The following is a 21,081-nucleotide window of genomic DNA, read 5'->3' as shown; positions in this document are numbered from 1 at the left end:
CTCTTTTCAAAAAAGAAACCATCTGTTAAAGGTTATTCTAGCGTGTAATAAACAAACTGAGTTCTATACAAGAAAAGCAACATGTTCCCAATAACTATAATCTAAAAACTGATTGAGTCTAACATTGCTCCTAAACACTGAACAATGTTTGATGTCATCATGAAGTCTACTTTTTCTTCTAAATGACGTTTAGGGTCCTAGAAAATAAATATTTACATTAGAAATATACAGATTCCTATTTTTGAACATCAAAGTCATGCTGATAATTATAAACATGTTTCATACATTTGTTTTTAATGCCATATACATTACCACCACAATAGATTCTTAAAATACCAACAAATGAAAAAACTTTTGGCACAGACCAACAAGGGCCATTACTTTTTTAAACAGCTTGTTAATTTGTATGTTCATTAAATTGCTTTTAAAACAAATCTTACTCTGAAGATATAAAAGAATGGTGAAAAGAGTACCCATAAAAAAGCTTGGTTTTTTTAGTTGTTTACTTGCATGGCAGCAAATAAGACTGTGGACAATTTTGTTGAGCCAAACATAGGTTTTTTGAGACATAAAGTTTTCACTGTTTAAAGATCCACTGTCAAACCAAAAAAGAAGTCTTTATGGAGTCTTCTATAATTTAGCAATATGGGGCCTTCTCAGTTATCCAAATTAATCAACAGCCAGGAAATATGATTAAAAGGGAAGAAGCAAATTTTGGTACAAATTCAAAGAAAACTATACCTGTTTTCCAACATTTTTAATAGCTAGCTGCTCTGGTGTCATTTTCTCCTCATCTTTTAATGCCTGATAAAAATATCAAGAAAATCTGAGTTTTGGCTATCCCAAAACATCTCAAAGTCCATAGGATTAATATAATAGTTTAATAAAAACCACCCAACAACATTATAACCCTATGAAATTCGATCTAGACTTTGTGAACTGGATAAAAAACCCTTTAAGGGCCTGTCTAACCAAAACTTGCAAACCGTTTTCTATTATCTAAGCTAATGGAGCTCAATTTGCTGATCATGAATTAATAATGTCTTCAAGTAATTTGTATATATATTCTTAAGTCATAAGTGCTTAAAATTTGACAATTAAAATGAATACAAGAAAAATTTTCTCCAATTGGTGATTTCATAAACCAACCTTATGATAACTCTTTGCAAGCTGCAACATGTCTTCAATAACAGATTCATTCATTTTGCAATGATCACCATAATTCTGCAAGGTCAACCCTTCCATCCAGCTTTTTTTGTGAAGGTTCAGTAACATCTAAAATCAATATTATAAGATTAGACAAAGTATGATGAATCGTTTATGCAAAAGAAAGACAATCAATGTAATTTCTACAAGATCAAACTGAGAGGAAAATAGCATCTGAAGTACATTATGAAGTTCAACTCCCTAACATGACCGAACCTCTACCCAGATTGAGGGGAGTTGCTAAATCTCTGCAATTCCAAGTGTAAGAACCAAAAGGTGTGGCAGGGGCAGCTTAGGGTGGTATTAAAGGTAAAATTCTGATACCATTTCATTTTTAAAGAAATGAGAGTTTGGTTTCTCTAAGATCGCAAGAAATTTCTTTGGCTTTTTTTGTCGTTGCCACTTTTTAATAACAACTGTATCGCTGTGACCAGCTCTATTCATATAGCCAAGTTATATTTGCTTCTCTGTTTGTTGAATGAAAGCTTTCCTAATCTTTATTGAAATCTTTGAAAAGTGTGATTGTGCATTAATCCATACTGCCTGGGATAAATTTCTTTTGTGGAGCTACAGTAGAAGAACTGCTAAACAGAAGGAAGGTACTAGTTTTTCATTTCTAATACTATGAGGGCTGCTGTCAGCTGAAGAGATGGTGGACAGAGCCTTTGCTCATAGAAACACAGTACTAGAAATTAACTTATTAATTTGCAAAATGTAGCTATACTTTTGCTAGCAATGTCTTTTTTATTTGATTGACAAAATTTAGACACTGGATGTAAAGAGCAACAGTCATGAAATAATTTGTTTAAGCTCAAAGATTTTAAAGGCTGAGGGCTGTTTGCAAGCAAATCATTTTGTCAAAATTTTGGTGGTCTGGGGCACAAAAACTTAATTTGTGGATTTCAGTCACAAAGCTGAAAAGCTTGTTTTAGGAAGCTGCGAAACCTGTTTTAGGACAAATCACAACAAAAATAAGGCTATTATAAGGTATTTAAGGTCTCATTTGAAGTGACAGATGAATTGAATTTAGGGAAGAAAAAAATTAGAATTTTCCCAATTTTGGAGACTAGGGAACAAAAAATGTTTTAGCAATGGCAGTATCAAGAGCTGAAATAAACTTTTCTTAATCAAGATTAAGAATGAAGGGTAGTACTGGAAAGCTCAATGAACAATATAATTCAAATGTTATATAGTTTAGGAGCCCCCTGTGACAAAATTTGGCACATTTTGCCACCAAAAATCATGTTTGTTGAAATATTATGTGAAGAATTAAGGGCAATTAATGATTTAGATTTCAGATGCTCTAAAAGGTGCTTTTGGTGTTTTTTAGGCATTGGGCCAATTTCAGTGCTTGTTGAGGTATTTTTGAGAACTAGCTATTTTTGAGAAGAGCAAGCATTAGTTGTTCCATGATACACTTGTTCAAGCTCCACTCCCTGAAAGGTTATCTTTTTAGTATCCCCTTATGAAGTGATGAAGTACACCCTGCTAGAGCTGAGAGCAAATGTTGGGATCTTGCTCTGCTATCAAAAAATATATGACAGACAATGATATCATGGTTTCTCAAACAAATGCAGCATGAGCAGGAATAAAGCAGAACCATTTAGAAAGAATGTCAAACAAGAGGTAGGTTAAAAGCAGGCCTTGCCATAATTTTGACAGGCAGGCAGAAAATTTCTCTATTTTTTGTACCAGGAAGGTGATTTTAGCAAAATGTAAAAGAAACATCACACATAGAAACACACAGAAATTACTGAAATCACATTACACTTTGTTTGTCACCTTGATAATTTTCTTCACATTGGTTTGAAAACAAATGTAAAATTTTAAAACAGGCAGCAATTAAACACACTTCTCATTGTGGAAAAGGCATGTACCAACATGTGAGAGTGCAGTTGCACACCTTTCCAAGGGGGGCCTTTGACAAATCTTGCACATGTTTATTTTCATTGTTTGATTTGAATTACATTAAGTTTTGTTTCTTTTTATGGATGCAATCATATTTTTACAGAGAAATTTTATTATCAATCATGAAAGCATCACTAATTTTAGTAGGACAAAGTAGCTGCCAGGGTAGTATGCTGATTCCTATGAACCTGTTATTTGACACAAAGAAAGACAGATATATAACTATAGCAAAACATACCTTTTGCTCTAACTCATTCTTTCTATAATTAATTGTAATGGAGTAGTAATGTCTGTTCAATCCATGTATTAGAGCCTATGAGAAAAAGGAAAAATTAAACCTATACTTCAAATACTTCAAACATGAATACTTCAGGCAAAAAGGAAAATGATAACAGCCAAGTTATAAGCAGCATTCACAAAAGGAACTTACAAAAAGCTACATTGCGAAGAAATAAGAAATGGAAAAAGAAATGAATGTTTAAGACGTAGTGCCAGCTGCCCAAAAGTGGGGGTGGGGATTTGTTTGGACCATGTCTCATTTTGTTCTGGGATACACCTTTTACAATACTGTTTGTTATGAGCCCTTAAGAGAGACATTACCAAATAATCTATTTTTAAAATTTTAGAATTCTGAGCCCAATAGCCTGAAAGAAAACTAGCAAATACCTCTAAATATGCAAAATCAGTTAAAAATATTCAAAACAGACTCAGATATGGCCAGTGAAAGACATGATTTTTGCTAATAGATTCCTGTTGCTTCTGCCTGGCTCATGCGTTTTAAAACCAGGATAAACTTACAGTAATTTATTGGCAAAATAGCCCCTGCTCATGTAGCAATATCTCAGTTTTCAACAGATTCAACTGATTTTGCAAATTTAGAGGTATTTCATCTTGTGTTTTTTCAGGTAATCGGGTCAGGATTTTACAACTCAAAAAATTTTTTTTGATGATATCACTTTGCCGAACTTGGATGATAAACAAAGCTTATATCTGATTCCTTCTTAGTTTATATCTTCCACTCAGAACCGTCAGCTACTGATGATTAAAAATACACAATCTTCCCCCGGCAATCAACATTCCCATAGTAGGGTAACCAGTGCACCAAATTGCCATAGTACCTTTAAATGAACCCGGATAGTACTAAACAATTACTGCCAGTTCAGGGGAAAATGGACCATTTGTTTTAGAATTTTCCACAACATATAATGAAATTTGCTGCAATAGTAACCTGTTAGCAACAGAATCAAAGCAAATGATGACAATGATATCATGGAAGTCTTAGATAAGATTAAGATACAACAAGTTACTGTCAAAACATTTTACATTCTTTATAAAGTGATGTAGCAATCAAATCAAAGTAGGGGTTGAAGATATTAATTTTCTGAATTTTTTTAGAAAAGGATACATGAAATCTTGACGTGTCGATGCAGGTCTATGACTTTAAATATTTTACCACTTAAATTTTTCTCTCAATTATAACTCTATTCGCTTGTGTTTTTTCTATCTTGCAGCAGATACTTCCTAGTCAAAATATTGCGGGTTTATATACAAACTACTTGAAGAAGCTGAAGAATAACTGGGTATCAAGAATAAACTGCCAAAACATCTTCACTTTCATAAAGAAACCATGAAAATCCACCTAATTTAAAGTACAAGATTTCTATTTGCATCATGAAGAAATGGAGTATTAGAGCAAACGAAAAAGTAAACGTTCATTAAAATGGCTTAGATAACAAGTGCACACAGGGGGTCATGTCATAAAGGCACATTTCTCAAAACAGCTAGGCACTGTCTAAATTGTGAATGCATCAATAATTTTCAGAAAGATGAAGCTGAGTTGTCAAAACAGGATAATCTTTGCCATGCCTTACTTCTATAAACTGCTGGGTCACAGTATAGGAATTCATCATTGGCCTCAATAATAAAGAGAAAACAATTAATTATTCAGCTCATGCGTTCTTATCTTTGACCTGGTGATAGAGGGTTGTCTTTGCAAATTAGTACTTTTACTGATGTGAGCAACTGCAGCGCAAAACTGCTTGTAAAGAAGGAGAGTGTGCCAGTGTATTTACAGAGTTCACTGGTCTTTCACACACAAACGACTGATTCAAGGAGGTCAACAGCATGAAAGAAGGCAGGGAAGCAGGTTATAAGCTGAAAAATACACCAGCACATGCAATAATGGGCAGTCATAGCCAAATTTTAGACAATGCAAAGAGTCTTGCACTCCCAAGAAATGAAGTTTCTTCTTCTTCAAAGTTTGCCCTCCTTCGCATCAGTTGAAAAGTATTGTTTGATAAAATAATTCAATCATGTTTTGTGTTGTGTCGAAAAAAGCTGCTCCCACTGCCAATCTAACAATTACTTTCTACTGTTTTCTATTTCTTGCTTTTGCACCAATGCTGTGAAACTCTGCCTCTGTTTTCAGCTTTTTAATGTCAAAATTCTTAATGTAAAAATTAACAATTTCAACAAGTTCGAAATTAAGCAGAGAGTGGAAAAATAAAATAGCTAGCCAATTCGCACATTTAGGGTTGTCTAACTGCAGCAGACATTATTTCAGTTGATTTTTCTCACCTTTTTTGACTGTACTTTTTTCCCTTACTTGGATGAAATTCAATTAAGAAATAAGGTACATTTCCTCGTAAATAATCATGAACTTCCTTTTGTTGTGTATTTAAAAGAAAATGCTAGTCCAAAACTCATGTTTCATAACAGATTAATGCTTCAATTATATCGTATCACGCAGCACAGTTGGTTTCAGTAGAAAAGTTGTTCTTTAAAGATATATTGTAATTATTAATTCAAAGTAGGAAGATTATGGTTATGTCTCAACAGGAATTTTCTGATGTCTTGCTTCACATCTCATGAAATTTTCATGAAGCTTGGTTGGCCAAATCAACACAAAACTCATGATCCAGGAGTTAAATATTTCACAATACCCTGTATAAAACTAACCAATTAGAATAAAAGAAGCTGAAAAAACGAATAACTGCGACAGACTCAGAAAGGAAGTCAGAGAAGATTGATCAGTTGAAAGGTGGAAATAAATTGCCATTTCTATCAAATGACCAAAATATGATTGTACCGACAGAGACAATTCTTGTCTTCCTTTGAATAATTCTTATCACCAAGGAACATTACGTCAAAACGTTTTTGAAAGAACTTCTTAACAGAGAATCCTGTCAACTTAACTTACCACTTTCCATATCCCTATAATTTTTAATAGTTTCTATTTTTTAAGCGTCCATCCATTCTTTATCCTTCATCCATTGCTTCTATTGCTTTTAATTCTCTTCACATATTTCCCTTATCTCTACTGTTCCTTTCTTGGCTCTCCTTAGATCGTCTTCGCTTTGACCCAGTAAACTATGTTGTTTCGCATTCCTACTGTTTTTCTCACCTTTTCATTCTAATCCTTTTTCTCTCGTCTCCTATTCCAGTATTTCACACTTCTTTCCCCCTTCTATTTTCAAACTCCACCCTTTTCCCTCATTCCTCTTTCTACTTCCCTCTTTCTCAATTCATCTAAATTTTTCTCTGTTGTTTGCTTCTTGTTCTGGCTTACCTGTCGTTTCATTCTCTCCTATTCTTCCCAACTCCACCCCTTTTCTCTCTCTCCATGTGTAAACATACTTGCATATGAGTGCACTGAAGCCTTTGGTAACGCAAAATGAAAAAAATACACAAAAAATCGGAAACATTGCCTAAGAAGGAACCAATCAAACACGTGATGATAATTTTCCACGATAATTTTGATCACATTTCGATATAAATTTCTGCTTACCTTTTTTCATGATCTGGCCTTTATACTCTGTGAAGTGTTAAATGACAGAAAGTGTTTAATTATGATATGTTTTCCCTTTTACGCGGTGTCTCAAATTTAAAGCACTGACCTGGATAGATGGCTTTTGTAAATGCCCGAGATTTGAAGTTGTTTGTCGAGGTTCTTGTCCCAAGACCATCGTATTCGGATTGATTAAACGGAACGCGTCAATGACTACCTACAAGAAAACAGATACTTGTTACAAGCGCAGGAACATCGAAGTGAAGTCATGATGAAGCTGGTAGTAAATATGTACAAGAAGACTATTGAAAGGACTCACATAACACAGTGAGAATGACACTTGCTAAAACAAAAGGTGCAAAGGGATTGCTTAAAACACAAATTTTGGCGCGGATGTTTATTGATGTAGTTCCTATTTCAAAACAAAAGAAGCGCATGAAGATATATGGAAACATCATCATATATTGGTTTATTCAGAAGCTTGCTGAATAATTGGTGAACATGTTTGCAGGAACAAACATTACAGTTTTAAAAACAGTATTCAAAACTCTGAACCAAGGGAAAAACATAGTATTCTTGGCCCTTGTTAGATCTGTTTTGAAACCTGGCAATGTCGATATAACAAAATTAAAAAGAAGACCGAATAAATTACCAACGATACGAGTTTCATACGAGTCCAACAGATGCTACATCAACTGGGCGTTAAAAATCTTTCAAAATTCAAATAATAATACCATTTATGCTCTTGAAAGTTTAGGACAAAGTTTGCAATATTTTTCTAGTTGGTAAGACTCAAGAACCTATAGCTAAGCCATAAAAAGGGGAAGGGAGGAGGGATTATTAAGAGAGAGGGAAGATCAAGCTTTAAAGAGAGAGGAGGAGAGAGGAAACATCAATTAGTAAGAGAGAGAGGAAAGATCAAGGCTGTAAAAGTCTGAGAAACAGGAAGGGGGTAGAGCATTCTAAAGTTTAAAAGATCTAGGGAGGTATGAAGATTTGTGGGATTGAGTTTTTGCGTTTGGCAAGTGGGCCTTGGAAAGGGTGAGCATTGGGAGAGTGTATGGTATTGTATTCATGTCTCAGGGAACTTGGGAATATGTCTCTGATCTCATGAGAGCAATGACCGAGGTAAAATCTATCAAAAATAACGAAACCAGCGAGGAATACATGGACTAGGGTAGAGACGGTTCCTATACCTTTCTGACTTTCTGATCAAATTAACCACTCTACATAAATTCAACTATTCGAATCTACATCTAGCTGCATCAAAAAGAGATAAACGTTACGCAGTCGTATCCAATTATAAAAAACCTGCTTTTAATACTCTCAATGAAATGAAAGTCTCACTCTTTGCATGGCTAGATTATATTTCTAGAAAGCATTAAGAATAGTTTCAGAATCAGTTTAGGTCAACAAACTTTGTACCACCAAAAGATTGTTTCAGGTCAACACTTTAATTTGCAAGAAGTAAGCAACAACGAGGCACAGCAAGCAACAGATAAATATATGTAAAGCTTTTAAGCCTGTGGAAACAAGAATTAAGGTCGTAGAGTGCCATACAATAACAATATAAAAAATTCACAAGGTCAATCTGACGTTTGGTGCTTTGTTCCATTCCCAACAATTATTTTATTACAAATTCTTGATCAAATTCTGAAGTAGAATGAAACTTCACCCAAGATAGCAAGGTTACGGGATAAAAAGCAGCGATTAAGATTGTCCCTAGCAAATGCAAATCAGAGAGATTATAAACTTAGTCCGTAATCGGTGGGTTTAGATAAAAACTGAGGTATCAATGTAGGCTTTAATTTGAAGAAATTTCTACACTTAAAATCATAGGGCTCATTTTCTTAACTGGAAACTATAAAAACTTTTCTTAAAAAAACCGTTTTTCTTTGGGTAACAGAATATGTTAATGGCTGTTTACCTTTCCTTTAACACTCTGTATTGGATCGACAACAACAGCAACAGCCCGTTCCGACAATGCCTCAAAACTCTGTTGCGTATTGATATCAACACCGGAGAGCCAGCAACCAAATCCTGGATGCGAGTGATACCAGCCAACGACCATTTCCGGCCTAGGAAAACAGTAACAATTAGCGCATGGTTGGTCTACAGTTGTGGAACATTAATATCTATACCAAAGAAGGGTAGCACAGCACTTAAAACTTGGAAAGATACAAAATGCAACTGCAGACTATGCAAACCTTACGTTGCGCAGATTGGATTCTTGAAATAGTCATCGAATAATTGTATATTTTAATCTAATGAGTCATCCTTTTAATTTGTACATTTCCTATATTATTTTATCCATTCATTGTAATTAATTTAAGATTTGTAAATGTAGTATAAATAGTAGGCTTTAATTAGCTGTTATATTAGCTAAAAAAAATTTTGCTTCGCCTACTGTAAATAATTCTATAATAATAATAATGATAATAATAACCCATATCGAGTATAAGCGCTCCTTCATCCACTGAATGTCAAGTGTATGCCTCGTGGAATATAAATCAGTATTGACATGGGGAAAGTTGTTACGTTGTCATAGGAATTTCCTACACGTGTTAAGAGGACAGTAATACTGAATGAAGTAGCTATAATAAATAGATTACAAAACATATAACGGGGAAAACGCAGTTATTGAGCTTGATGATCTATTCGGTGAATAATAATGATAATGATTTTTTACAGGATGAAACACTTCAACGTTACTGCTGTTATCAATGTGCGTCCTGTTTAACGTAAAAATGAAAGTTAAAACTACCAAAACCCTACAAAAGTATGTATAAAAGAATGTATAGATCATTAGAAATTTACAGCACTTTATTAAAATCATATATTACATATCTAAAATATGAAAGCTCAAGTAAATTTAAGAACAATGTTGCAGTTTATGGGCATTGAAAGATTCAATTTTTCGTATGTCAACAGACAGTTCATTATAGATTTTCGCTCCCACGAATGGAAATGATTTGCGTGCATATTCGGTTTTAATTTTGAGAAGCTTTACCAGGCATTGATTGTTTCTTGTTTGCTTTTTGTGATCATTGATTTCAAAGTACCCTTGAAAGGTATCGTAAATATCCTTGTCAAGACACTTGCGTACAAGCTTACATGCATGGATGTTAGTGGCATTGATTTGTTATTTACTGAATTTCTTCGCAAGTGTTCAAATTACCTTGTATTGCTCTTAATGAGCGATCATGAAACGATCCTACACGATTTCGTTGAGTGTCAGTCATCTTTAGCTGTAATATTCCGGAGTAGGTAAAGGTAGGTAGAATCAGTGAGCGACAAATCACCTTTGCAGCGGTCAGATCAAGACAATTTCTGAGCTTTCCTAGTAACCTCAGTCTACCTGATGCGCGTTGGAAAGTCTATTGTCTTCCTTTCTTCGGGTTTATTATCAGTGCATTTTGCTCTTTTCGTGGGAGACTATTAATTTTACTATTCGTGTATGCAACTGAGCTCAACATTAGTTGATCAACGCTAAACATAAATTATACAAATTGTTCTTGAAAAAAATGTGTCACAGATAGAAAATCAACTCTTTCGTCGATCTATTTATCGTTTCAAAATTTTTGATTTCTGACCAATTTCACCTGATGTCTTACACTAATACCATACCTTTCTTCAAAACTACACGTAATCATAGAAAGCACTGTTAAAAGAGGTAAGGCTAGAATACGAGCAACTCTAACTGTAGAAATAAAACATGAATCAAGTATGTTAACCGAGTTCCGACACAGTATATACTTGGTTTAAAGAGATTATAGCGTCTGCCAAGTAGCCACGTGGATAAAGTTGTAGCACTCTAACAATCCTTATCAAGACAAAAGGAAACATAAAAGATCATAGCAAATATCTGGAAAAAGTGATAGATACTCGCATGATAGCAAGGAACACTTGAGTCCTATGACGGGTGAAAAGTGCTACTGACGCATCGATGAGACTATGCTGTGTCGCTATCAACATGGAGAAAGCATACAACAAAGTGCCACGGTAGAAAGAAAAGAATTGTTCCAGGCTGAAAAATACCTATAAAGGTACTCAGAACGCTGAATGTGTTCCAGGTGTCCATTGGAAGTCTGCAAAAATGTTGAGATCAGGATCCGACTTTTTCAGGGTTCAGCTTTGAACAGCGACCATGATGAACTGGCTTACCGAGAAAGGTGGAAGAGAGGCACAATAAGACATGACTTTTGCAGATGATTTAGTCTTTTACACTAAAAAAGATGCAACAGAGCGGATGCAAGCAGATTTGAATAGTTGGGGCCAAACCACAGAGGTTTTGTGTGACAGCCAGGTAGCAGAGTGAAAAAGGTAGATTGTGTAAGGTCACAGTTGGTCGAGCAGTGCTTTATATATAATGGATACTGTACCACTCACGAAACAGCAGGGTAAACAGTCCAAGGCTGCAGATATAAGGGTACTTAGCATCTCCCTTTGGATGATCATCACATACAAATTTAGGAATGTAAGAAAACGAATGAGGTTTAGAGGGCTAAAGAGTTGTAGTGAGGAGACAGGAACACTACTTGGCAAGAAAGGAAATTTAAATCAGGAAATTTAAATAGAAAGATCAATAAAAAAGAAAAAATGAACGATATGATGAGAAGAAGACAAAACGATCTGGGGGCCATAAGGTTCAGGAACTGACAAACTTGAGAGAAGATAACGGAACAATAGAACCAGGACAAGCAAGTGAACAAAGAAGAGCAAAATTTCTATCAAACAGAAGCAATTCAAGGCTTCCTGTTATTTTGTTATTTCTTTTGCTACTAGTGTTTCCTATGCTAGACTGATTCTTTACCTGATGTCAAGCAATACAGTATTTGAAATTGAGAGGAAATTATTTACCTATCACATAACATATTGAAACAAATTAGTGAAATAGCTTCAGTTGAAAATTTCATCAAGCGTTTGGCTGATACCATCTAATGTGGTTGAAGATTCAAACGTCTCTTTCTAGGCAGTAGGTGCCATTTATATAAACACAGTTCAAGCTCCTGTAATAAAATAACCTTGCCTTACAGATAAAGCTAAAACATGAATAAATGTTTGACAAGCTTGAATGCTTACGAGATTGTAAGCAAAACAAATTTTCATATGAAGAAGTAAAGCAATTATTCTAAAGAAAGTTCAAATCTTGTCTAGCATGCGAACTGGAGAAAACAGCTGGCATAAGATGGAAAACTCAAATAGTCAAGCATATTGTTTATGTATATTTTGGATGAAGAGACCAAAAAACTGTTGTTTATTCCAGATGCAGCATTTAAGCTAAGAGGTGATACATTTGTCATCTTCATATGCCAAAGGAAATGCGATACATGTGATGAATATTACATAAACACTTGCTTTAAAAGCAGAACAGTATTTAGCACTGCGAAGTATATGTAAAAGGATGAAGGCATACCTTCCTGTTTGCTTAAGCATGTCCAACATTTTTGCTTGGAAGACTGGATCTACAGCTTCAACACTCACACCCTGTTAAGTTATTACAAAATGCAATACCTCAAAATGCTTTCTTTGGTGGCTTGATGAATTCAAAACCATTGACACAATACAAATATCACATGAAGCCAAGTTAGGATTTGCAAGTGAAACAGCTGTTCCTGGCTAAGCACAGCATTTCAATTTTATTCAAAAAGTTTGAACTCATTAAACAGGAATAAACAACAAAAAAGAGTTAATTCCTCAGTAAAACATACTAAAATCATACAGCTGACCTTAAAATTTTGTACATATCACATGACAAACTGTTTTTTTTCAATAACATACTATTTAAGAAGATTGCAACACATAAGATTTCAAAAAATATAAAATAAACTTATGTAATATGTAAGTTAGATCTCACATGTCAAACATCTTTAAGACTGCTGACTCTTCTCAGACCAAGGTACCAGCATTTGCAATTTTAATGTGATTTAAACAGTCAAACAAATGATCATTCTTATAGTGAGCAAATATGTCCTGCTTCATCAAAGATAGAAAGCCTTGGCCTCTGGCCTACACATTCAAATAATACAAATAATATTTGAAGTGATCAAGGATTAGACTTACTGTTCCGCTCTGCGGCATAGCAAATACATCAATCACCCTGACAGTATAATCATCAACAAATTCACCTAACATAAGTCCCATAACTTCCATTGGTACACCAGCTCGACCTTTAAGAAAAAAAAACAGAATTCATCAATACCATTGCTAAATACAATACCATGAAAACCATGCTAAATACAATACCATAAAATCAACAACACCATGAAAATAATAGCTGGCTAACCATGCTATCTTTGATATGAATCCCAGGCTAACAAATCTTTTCAATACATTCAATATCAAGATATTTTTAATGCCTATTGAGAAACATTTTTTGAGGGTCCTCAAAATTAGAAAAACATGAAAAATTAGTGCAATTGAACAATTTCTGGTATGCAACTACCTTTGTTACAAAATCAAAACTATGATCGAATGCCATCAATAACACTTAATGAAAAAATGATTTCTTTCTACAATTTAAGTATTTATACATTAGAGTATCAAAAGTATTGCACAGCCTCGAAGGAGGAGAAATGGCACATGAATGATTGAAAGCTATTATTATGCAAATTAATTCTGTTTTTAACAATAATTATCTGGCTTTTGGAAGTCCATTTGGATCATGGTTTGTAACGTTTTTTATTTGAAGTCAAACTTTTTTTAGTGATGTTGAAAATTGGACTTGATTCTGGCTATGCCTAAGCTTTAATTTCTTTTGCATGGTAATAAATCTTTGTAAAAATGGTTTCCGTTTACTCAGGTAACTTTTTCTTTTGTATCAGTGCAAAACACTCATTATATCTTCCCTGGACAGATTTTGAGCTGCAAAACCTTGCTCAGCATCAAGTTTTATGTCTTTTACTGTCCCCCGGTGTAAATGCAGTGAGATGAAAAACAGACAAATTCTCTCCCCTCTGATATCATTTTATGCCAGCCCAATTCTTGGTTCATTTACTACTGCAACACTTACGAGACATAGCTTTCTCACAGCTGTTGTGTGGCTGCATCTAACTTGGTCAACATCTTTTCTAAAATTTAAGACTACTTCCCCATAAAGATTTTGTTTTCGCGTAATTCATACATTTCTAACTAAGTTTTCTATGACGTCAGCAAAATTTGCAAACTTTTCCTGCCGAAATTATCTATAAAATGCACCTTTTAAGCCAAAAAAGCAATACTAACCATGCTTTAACATCTACAAGTGAAAAAGAAAAGAAATTAAGAATCAGATGAACATTCTTAAGAAAACAATTACAAATCCCCAGTTCATGCAGACATTTTTGTGGAGCTACTGACAAAAATATAGAATGGGTATAAAATTTATAAGGATCAATAGATATATGTACTGTAATGTTTACATTGAGAAAATTCTATGGAACTTTTCAGCTTAATAAAAGAAAAACTCTATTTAAAAATATTGGGGCAATTATGGTCAATTATGGTGAATAAATAAATTTTTAAATCTTTCATGTCAAGTGTGAAAAATTCAAAATCTATTGTCTGTTCAACATTTTTTCCCTAAAGGAATAAGTGATCTATTGTTTAATTGGTTATCAGTGACCAAGAGATTTAAGCAAAAACTATATTGTGTCCTTGGCAACAGTGATCATCAATGAGTTGACAACATGTTTAAAGAAAAAGCTTTTCAGCAAAATGATAGTTTATTATATTGTTTTTTCAATAAAATACTATGGAAAGAATATATTAACAGAATGAAAAATTGAGCATTCATGCAGTGAAAAAGTGAATGGGAATACAATAAGAAACTCAAAAGTAAAAAATAGCAGTTATAAAATTACCTTAAGCAATGCTAATGAAGAAATATAGACTTGTTCTGCAGTATCAACCATTGCCCCATCTCCTCCAGCAGTCTATAGGTTTGAAACAATGACATAATGAAGGTCACCATTTTCAAAAACAAATTTCAGGTACTTATAACTAGGACTGTAAAGGTTTTATAACTAGGTCATGAAATCTCTATGAAAACATTTCCTACAATCTTTGCACACAATTTTCAGGAAACATTTATTATCAGTTGATTTGAATATTACTTTTCTGACATTCCCCATGCAGAAAAATACAGTTTGCCCTAAAACATTTCACAGCACCATGCAATTATAGCCAGGCAGTAAAGTATTTTTGTGTATGGTGAATTATTATCTGCAACTTAAGCTTGAGCAGGCACAAATAATTTGCAAAAAAGAAGGTAAAAAGCTGCAAGATTTTATTTTCAAAAACACTTACGTTCAAAAAGTATTGGGACACCTTCGATAAAAGAATCATGGCGTTGCGTTTGATTAGGTTTTACAACGGAAACTAGCTCAGATATAAGCAGTCTTTTCTTTAAATAATCTAGGTCTAAATTTCCCCAAAATGTGTTAAGAATTGAAAAAAAGACATAACTTATTGAATTATAACTATGAAAACATAGGATTCTTACAACTTTTCTGCATATGAATGCATAATATGCGAAAGGGTTGAATGGCCTACTAACGGTGAAAGTCACATGACCTTGTTAATTTTCCAGAGAAGCCCAAACAGCTTCAAATTTTTCAATTCAAATTTGCATAACAAATAAATTTTTAAAGAAAATTGCAAAATCAAACTATTGGCTTTTAAATGAAGTTCACTGAATAAACGAAAACACTACAATGTTGTCAAATTATCAAACTTACTAAAGATACTTTAAAAGTGGCGCAACACTATCAGGAGAGGTCAATACTTCATCATAAATCCTTTACTTTTAATCACAGCTGCAAGTCTTGCCGGTGTAATATGCGTTTTGGTACCCTATGCAAAAGTGTAACATTGTGAAACGCAATGTGTTACAAATCATGTTGATTTATCATGTGTGATGTTAGGACACAATGTGCGTTACAAATGGAACACAGTGCTTCCCGAACAATGCGTTTCCTATATAAAGGAAATCAGAGCACCGCTTGTAGTTAGCACCGCCTTGTTAAAAATTAGTTAGATTGCTCCTTACATTCTGAACAATACGGACCAAACCGGAATGCAAAGAATATAAGAGCCAAAGCACAAGAACCGTATCCATAAACTCAGTTGCTTTTGTACCCTCTTTTCTTTTTTTACAAAAATTAAATAACTTGAGGTCAAGCTTTGTATATACGTTTTAGTCAAACAGGCCAAACTTTTCTTGGTTGTATGTAGAACCATTTCGAAGAAATAATTTAGAACAAGCTGAGGCAGAATTACAGCCAAACTTTAAATTTGAACAAATTTACGAAACCCCCTTAAAAAGTGTAATTCGAAAATGGTACGTTTTGGTTACCTCTTCTTTAAGTTCTTGGGTACGTTTTTGCATAACCAAAATTGCCATGCGTTTGTGTACCCGGACCGAAATGCATGCTAAATTCTACCATTCGTTTTGGTTACCTATTGTTTAAGTGCTTGGGTACCTTTTTGCATAACCAAAATTGCCATGCGTTTGTGTACCCGGACCGAAATGCATGCTAAATTCTACCATTCGTTTTGGTACCCTATTGTTTAAGTGCTTGGGTACCTTTTTGCATAACCAAAATTGCCATGCGTTTGTGTACCCGGACCGAAATGCATGCTAAATTCTACCATTCGTTTTGGTTACCTATTGTTTAAGTGCTTGGGTACCTTTTTGCATAACCAAAATTGCCATGCGTTTGTGTACCCGGACCGAAATGCATGCTAAATTCTACCATTCATTTTGGTACCCTATTGTTTAAGTGCTTGGGTACCTTTTTGCATAACCAAAATTGCCATGCGTTTGTGTACCCGGACCGAAATGCATAAGGTTACCAAAACGCATATGACACCGGCATTGAATTATACAGTCGTTCCAAAAAAGGCGAAGGAACATTCTCCCAAACTTCAAAGATTTTTTGGACCAGCTCCAATTTATTTTTTGGTGGATTTTTGTTAAGTTGCTTTTTCATGAAGCCCCAGACATTTTCAATTGGGTTAAGATCCACCTTAGTCTTAAAACTCTTTGCAACTGAAAATATAACATCGTATATCTAGCAGAGTGAGGTCTTGCATTGTCATGCTGAAAAATAACTGGATTGTCACCAAATCACTTTTCCACAGAGAGAGGTAGGTTTCTGTCGATTATTTCACAATATTTGGTGGCATCAATGTTTCCATCGACAACCACCAACTTCCCAACACCATGTTTACTGATGCATCCCCAGACCATCAATGATGGCGCTTTCATAAAGATTGGCTTATAAAAGTTTTTTCCGCTGCCTTTCTCCAAACTCCTTGCTTTCCCGCATCATTCTGCAGCCCAAACCTACACTCGTCGGAAAAGGTTACATCAGCCCAGTCATCTCTAGACCATCGGTTAACAGCTTTGACCCACTTTATTCGTCGGTGACGATTAACTTTTGTGATCATAGAGCTTTTTTTTCTAATACAGCTGGAAAATTTATATTTCTTTATAATTTTTCTAGCTGTGTTTTTTGCTAATGTTCCAAAATTTAGCTTCTTTTTACATGATAATATTATTTCTGGCAACGATTCAAATCTGTTGTTGCGTAATTCTCTCAGCAAAGACCTTTCTTCTTGTGGCGTCGTGAATTTCTTGGGTCTGCCAACCCTTGGTAAATTTTTCACAGTTCTTGTCTGGAAAAACTTTTTACACACAGCAAAAGCCGCACTCTTTGAGCAGCTGACAATTGATGAAATTTCACGATAAGATTTCCCGTTATTTTTGTAGAAAAAAATTTCCAAGCGCTTCTCGTAACTCAGCTCATTATTTTTAAAAACTACCATGTTTACGTTTTAAGGTCTAAAGAAATTTTACGGTTTATCTTTTTCGAATTTTTTGGCGTACATTAACGGCTTCGAAACATAAACGATATCTTGCGAAAATTTCATTGAAATATTTGCCTTACTTATTTAATAACAAAACATTTTCAAATAGTCTTTCAAAATTCATTTCAAAAAATGTCTTCGAAATTTCGAAGGTGTCCCAATACTTTTTGAACGTAAGTGTACAATTTGGTAGCTTTGTGGGAGGCTTTATGCACGGTTCACACAAAATCTGTACATCAAATGCAGGCCTTCCTGGGAATAAATTAGCACAAGCGTGGCATTTTGCATCCCTAGACTTTTTTGGCATGTGATGGAATGCTATTGGTGCTTTGTCTTATTTCTACAAAGGTTTATATACATAGTATATGGAGCCTTAAAAACCTGCATTCTCAAGTCATTTCTTCACCACCAGGAATATTTACTAAATTTGATGCTCAAAATGTTTTGATGCAGTTCCTGGCAATACCTCTTGCCACCAACAATGGTGCCAGTCTTCATGAAACCCTTTAAAGACATTTTGGGCCCAACCTTTAAAAATGTCTCGTCAAAAGGGATTATGCAAACAGTACAATTTGAAAATGGCATGATTTGAAAATGGCACAATTTGAAGACGGCACAATTTGAAATCGGCACAATTTGAAATGGCACAATTTGAAAACGGCACTATTTGAAAATGGCACAAAACTTTTCATTGCAAATGTTTGAAACAAATTTTTCCATTTTCTATGAAAACAATACAACATTGAATAATTTTTTGAAGAACGGGACCTCCTCGTCAGACAAATATGCCATATTGCCCAAGCCCTTCTGGGGAGGGTTGTTTTAGTGCTGTGTTGCTAACCCAGCTGATGGTAGGAACTTGGTACTGAAATCACTGGCATAAAACCAACAGTGTACAGAAAGCGAGCTTTCCAGCATGAGCCATTGGTGAAGGCTTTCACATGAAAACTACAGCTCCTTAGAATGATGGATGTCTGGAGATCTGATATTTCACACAAAACTTGCACCAAATCTTTGTTACATATTTCCTATCATCATGGACTCAAATGGTATAGCCTAAAATGTCACAGTTGCCCAATTTCAGGAATATGGCGAGTTCCTTTGTGACCCCTTTACTTTTCTTGCAGAAGCCGCCAAATTTACAAGTGTAGATCAGAAGATATACAGCACAAATCTTGTCTAAACTGGCTTTGGTTTAAAAATTCAACTTAATTTTCAATTTGAAAATGGTATTTAAGAAACATGTGCATGTTAACACAGGTCTATGATAAAATGTGACTTAGATTTTACGAGCACCAGCCCAGAAGATGATTGCAAACTGTTGTATAATTATGATATCTGCAGCCTTAGATGTAAGAATGAAATTTACCGGACCACCAATAGCCTGATGCTATGGTCATTTGGTCCATAATTGATTGCATTCAAGTGCTGTCACAACAGCTCTTCAAAGTGATTACGGTGACCCAGTATGGTGGACAAGACTGGTAAAACACATCAAAATAAAAAATGCAAAACAATTTTTCTTGTTTTCTTGTCACTTTATTAGTTTCCAGTGCTTTGACTCAAATACAAACGAATGATTACAAAAATAGGTGTGTGATTAAACACAATCTTTGGTGTGGGGAGGCCTGTACCAGCGCGTGCGAGTGCGATCGCACCCCTTCCCCAAAAAAGGTCTGAAATGTCTAGATTAATCTAAATTTGAAAAATTTGTGCAAGACAGAAATTTATAACGCTATCCCAGTGCATACCTAAACTTTTCAGCCTGGCAGTTAAGAAAAGAGCTTTCTATTTGCTTAGGGTATAATATTTTGGGCATGGAACTATGTTCCTTGTTAAGGATAGCATATTCAAAATATTCTTTTCACTAGACATTATGTTGTCTTTTCAATTTTTTAGATTCCACTATCTATTTAATACTCTCATGAGCTAAAAATTTCTGCATGTCAAGTCATCACACACGATAGAAAAAATTGAAAATGCCTTCTCTCAAATAGGGGAATTTTGCTAATAATACTGCATTTATGTTTTTATGTGGCAAGTTTAAACAAGCAAAAACATACATGCAGTATCATTTAATGCATGACGTAAAATAATGAAAAACATACATGCAGTAAGAATTTTTTAAATCATGCATGACAAATAGAAACGTTTGTATATCGTCACATGCATATAAAATAAACTCTTATTTCCTTTTGAAAACTGAAAAAGGTTAAAGATATGCTGATGTTCATTTGACAACCAAATACTTGATAACAGCACTTGAATATAACACTGAGCTAGGAAATTTGTGTAACTAAAACTAGTAAAAAGATTTGGTCAACTGTAAACTAAACTTTTAAAGGAAAGGTTGTTTTAAAGCTTATATTTGAGACGAAAAAATCTTGAAAACAGCATTATTCTTGAATACTTACACCTCCTACAGCGGAACCTAATCCTGACCCAAGTCTAAGTATTCGATCCATCTTTACACGAGTTTATTCTTCTTTTACTTACAATTTTTATGCTTATGAGTAGATGACTAGGCCACAATGCCCTTATAGCGCGGCAGGACGCGAGACAAAGCGCGAAGCACAGGGTCTCGCTTTCATGCTCCACCTCGTATGCATGAGCTCAAACTCTTGTTTTCCGCCGCAATCAATTTCTGGTTGTTTCATTGCAATAATTAATGTAAATTAGCTGATTGACACATGGGAAAAGCTGACGACAGAGCCATCAAAGCCATATGGCCAATTGACGTGATTTGACGATAAATTTTACACAAAAATGATTCTGGTTTCATCATCAACAGTAAGAAATCCCATGATTAAAAACAGTAAGAATCAGCAAAAAGTAAATTAAGCATGATATGAAGATCATATTCGGAAGTTTTTATTTTGCCTAGCAGAAAAAGCATGCGAATTGCGTAATTATGAAAAGGAGAAAGAAAAATTGGGAATAGATTATCTCAATACTTTTAGATTACCCAGTGCATGATGCAGGCGCAGCTTCTCTAGCACGCGGCACTCACAATCATGTCTCATGTGGTAAACGTACATCTTTTTTATTATCTTACTTCTCTATTCTTCTTAGCATCAACATTAATTGTTATTTTTACATATTTTTTTAATTTCTGTAATGATTGCAGGGCAGACGTTGTATTCTTTTGCTCCCTGTGGTATCTTTTTAGAAGAAACGTCGATTGTACTGGCGTTTTCTAGTCCGAAGAGATTCGGACGAAAAGCTTAAAGATGTTTCGAAATGAGTGCTTTTTCAAAGCCATATTGTGTACCGTCAAAAATCATACCAAGATCCACAAGCAAATAGCAAAAAGCCAAAGAGGGTTTTTT

At 34.5% G+C, this 21,081-nt stretch overlaps 1 protein-coding gene across 1 annotated transcript; it reads right to left on the bottom strand.

Annotated features, from left to right (window-relative positions):
* Window positions 1–25: 25 nt before the first annotated feature.
* Window positions 26–20,328, bottom strand: LOC135690092 (ubiquitin C-terminal hydrolase PSMD14). The gene is made up of 11 exons (XM_065207554.2): window positions 20,167–20,328; window positions 14,743–14,814; window positions 14,126–14,138; window positions 12,965–13,071; window positions 12,318–12,388; window positions 8,829–8,979; window positions 7,011–7,118; window positions 3,353–3,427; window positions 1,150–1,275; window positions 742–804; window positions 26–197 (listed from the first exon to the last, which is right to left on the bottom strand). Exons 1-11 carry the CDS (start codon window positions 20,215–20,217, stop codon window positions 102–104), a joined length of 933 nt encoding a protein of 310 aa, XP_065063626.1. The 5' UTR covers window positions 20,218–20,328; the 3' UTR covers window positions 26–101.
* Window positions 20,329–21,081: the final 753 nt, after the last annotated feature.

This window comes from Rhopilema esculentum, chromosome 5 (assembly GCF_057945365.1).
Source record: "Rhopilema esculentum isolate cy_ngs chromosome 5, ASM5794536v1, whole genome shotgun sequence".
Classification (NCBI taxonomy): domain Eukaryota; kingdom Metazoa; phylum Cnidaria; class Scyphozoa; order Rhizostomeae; family Rhizostomatidae; genus Rhopilema; species Rhopilema esculentum.
This window is presented reverse-complemented; position numbering and strand designations above follow the sequence as displayed.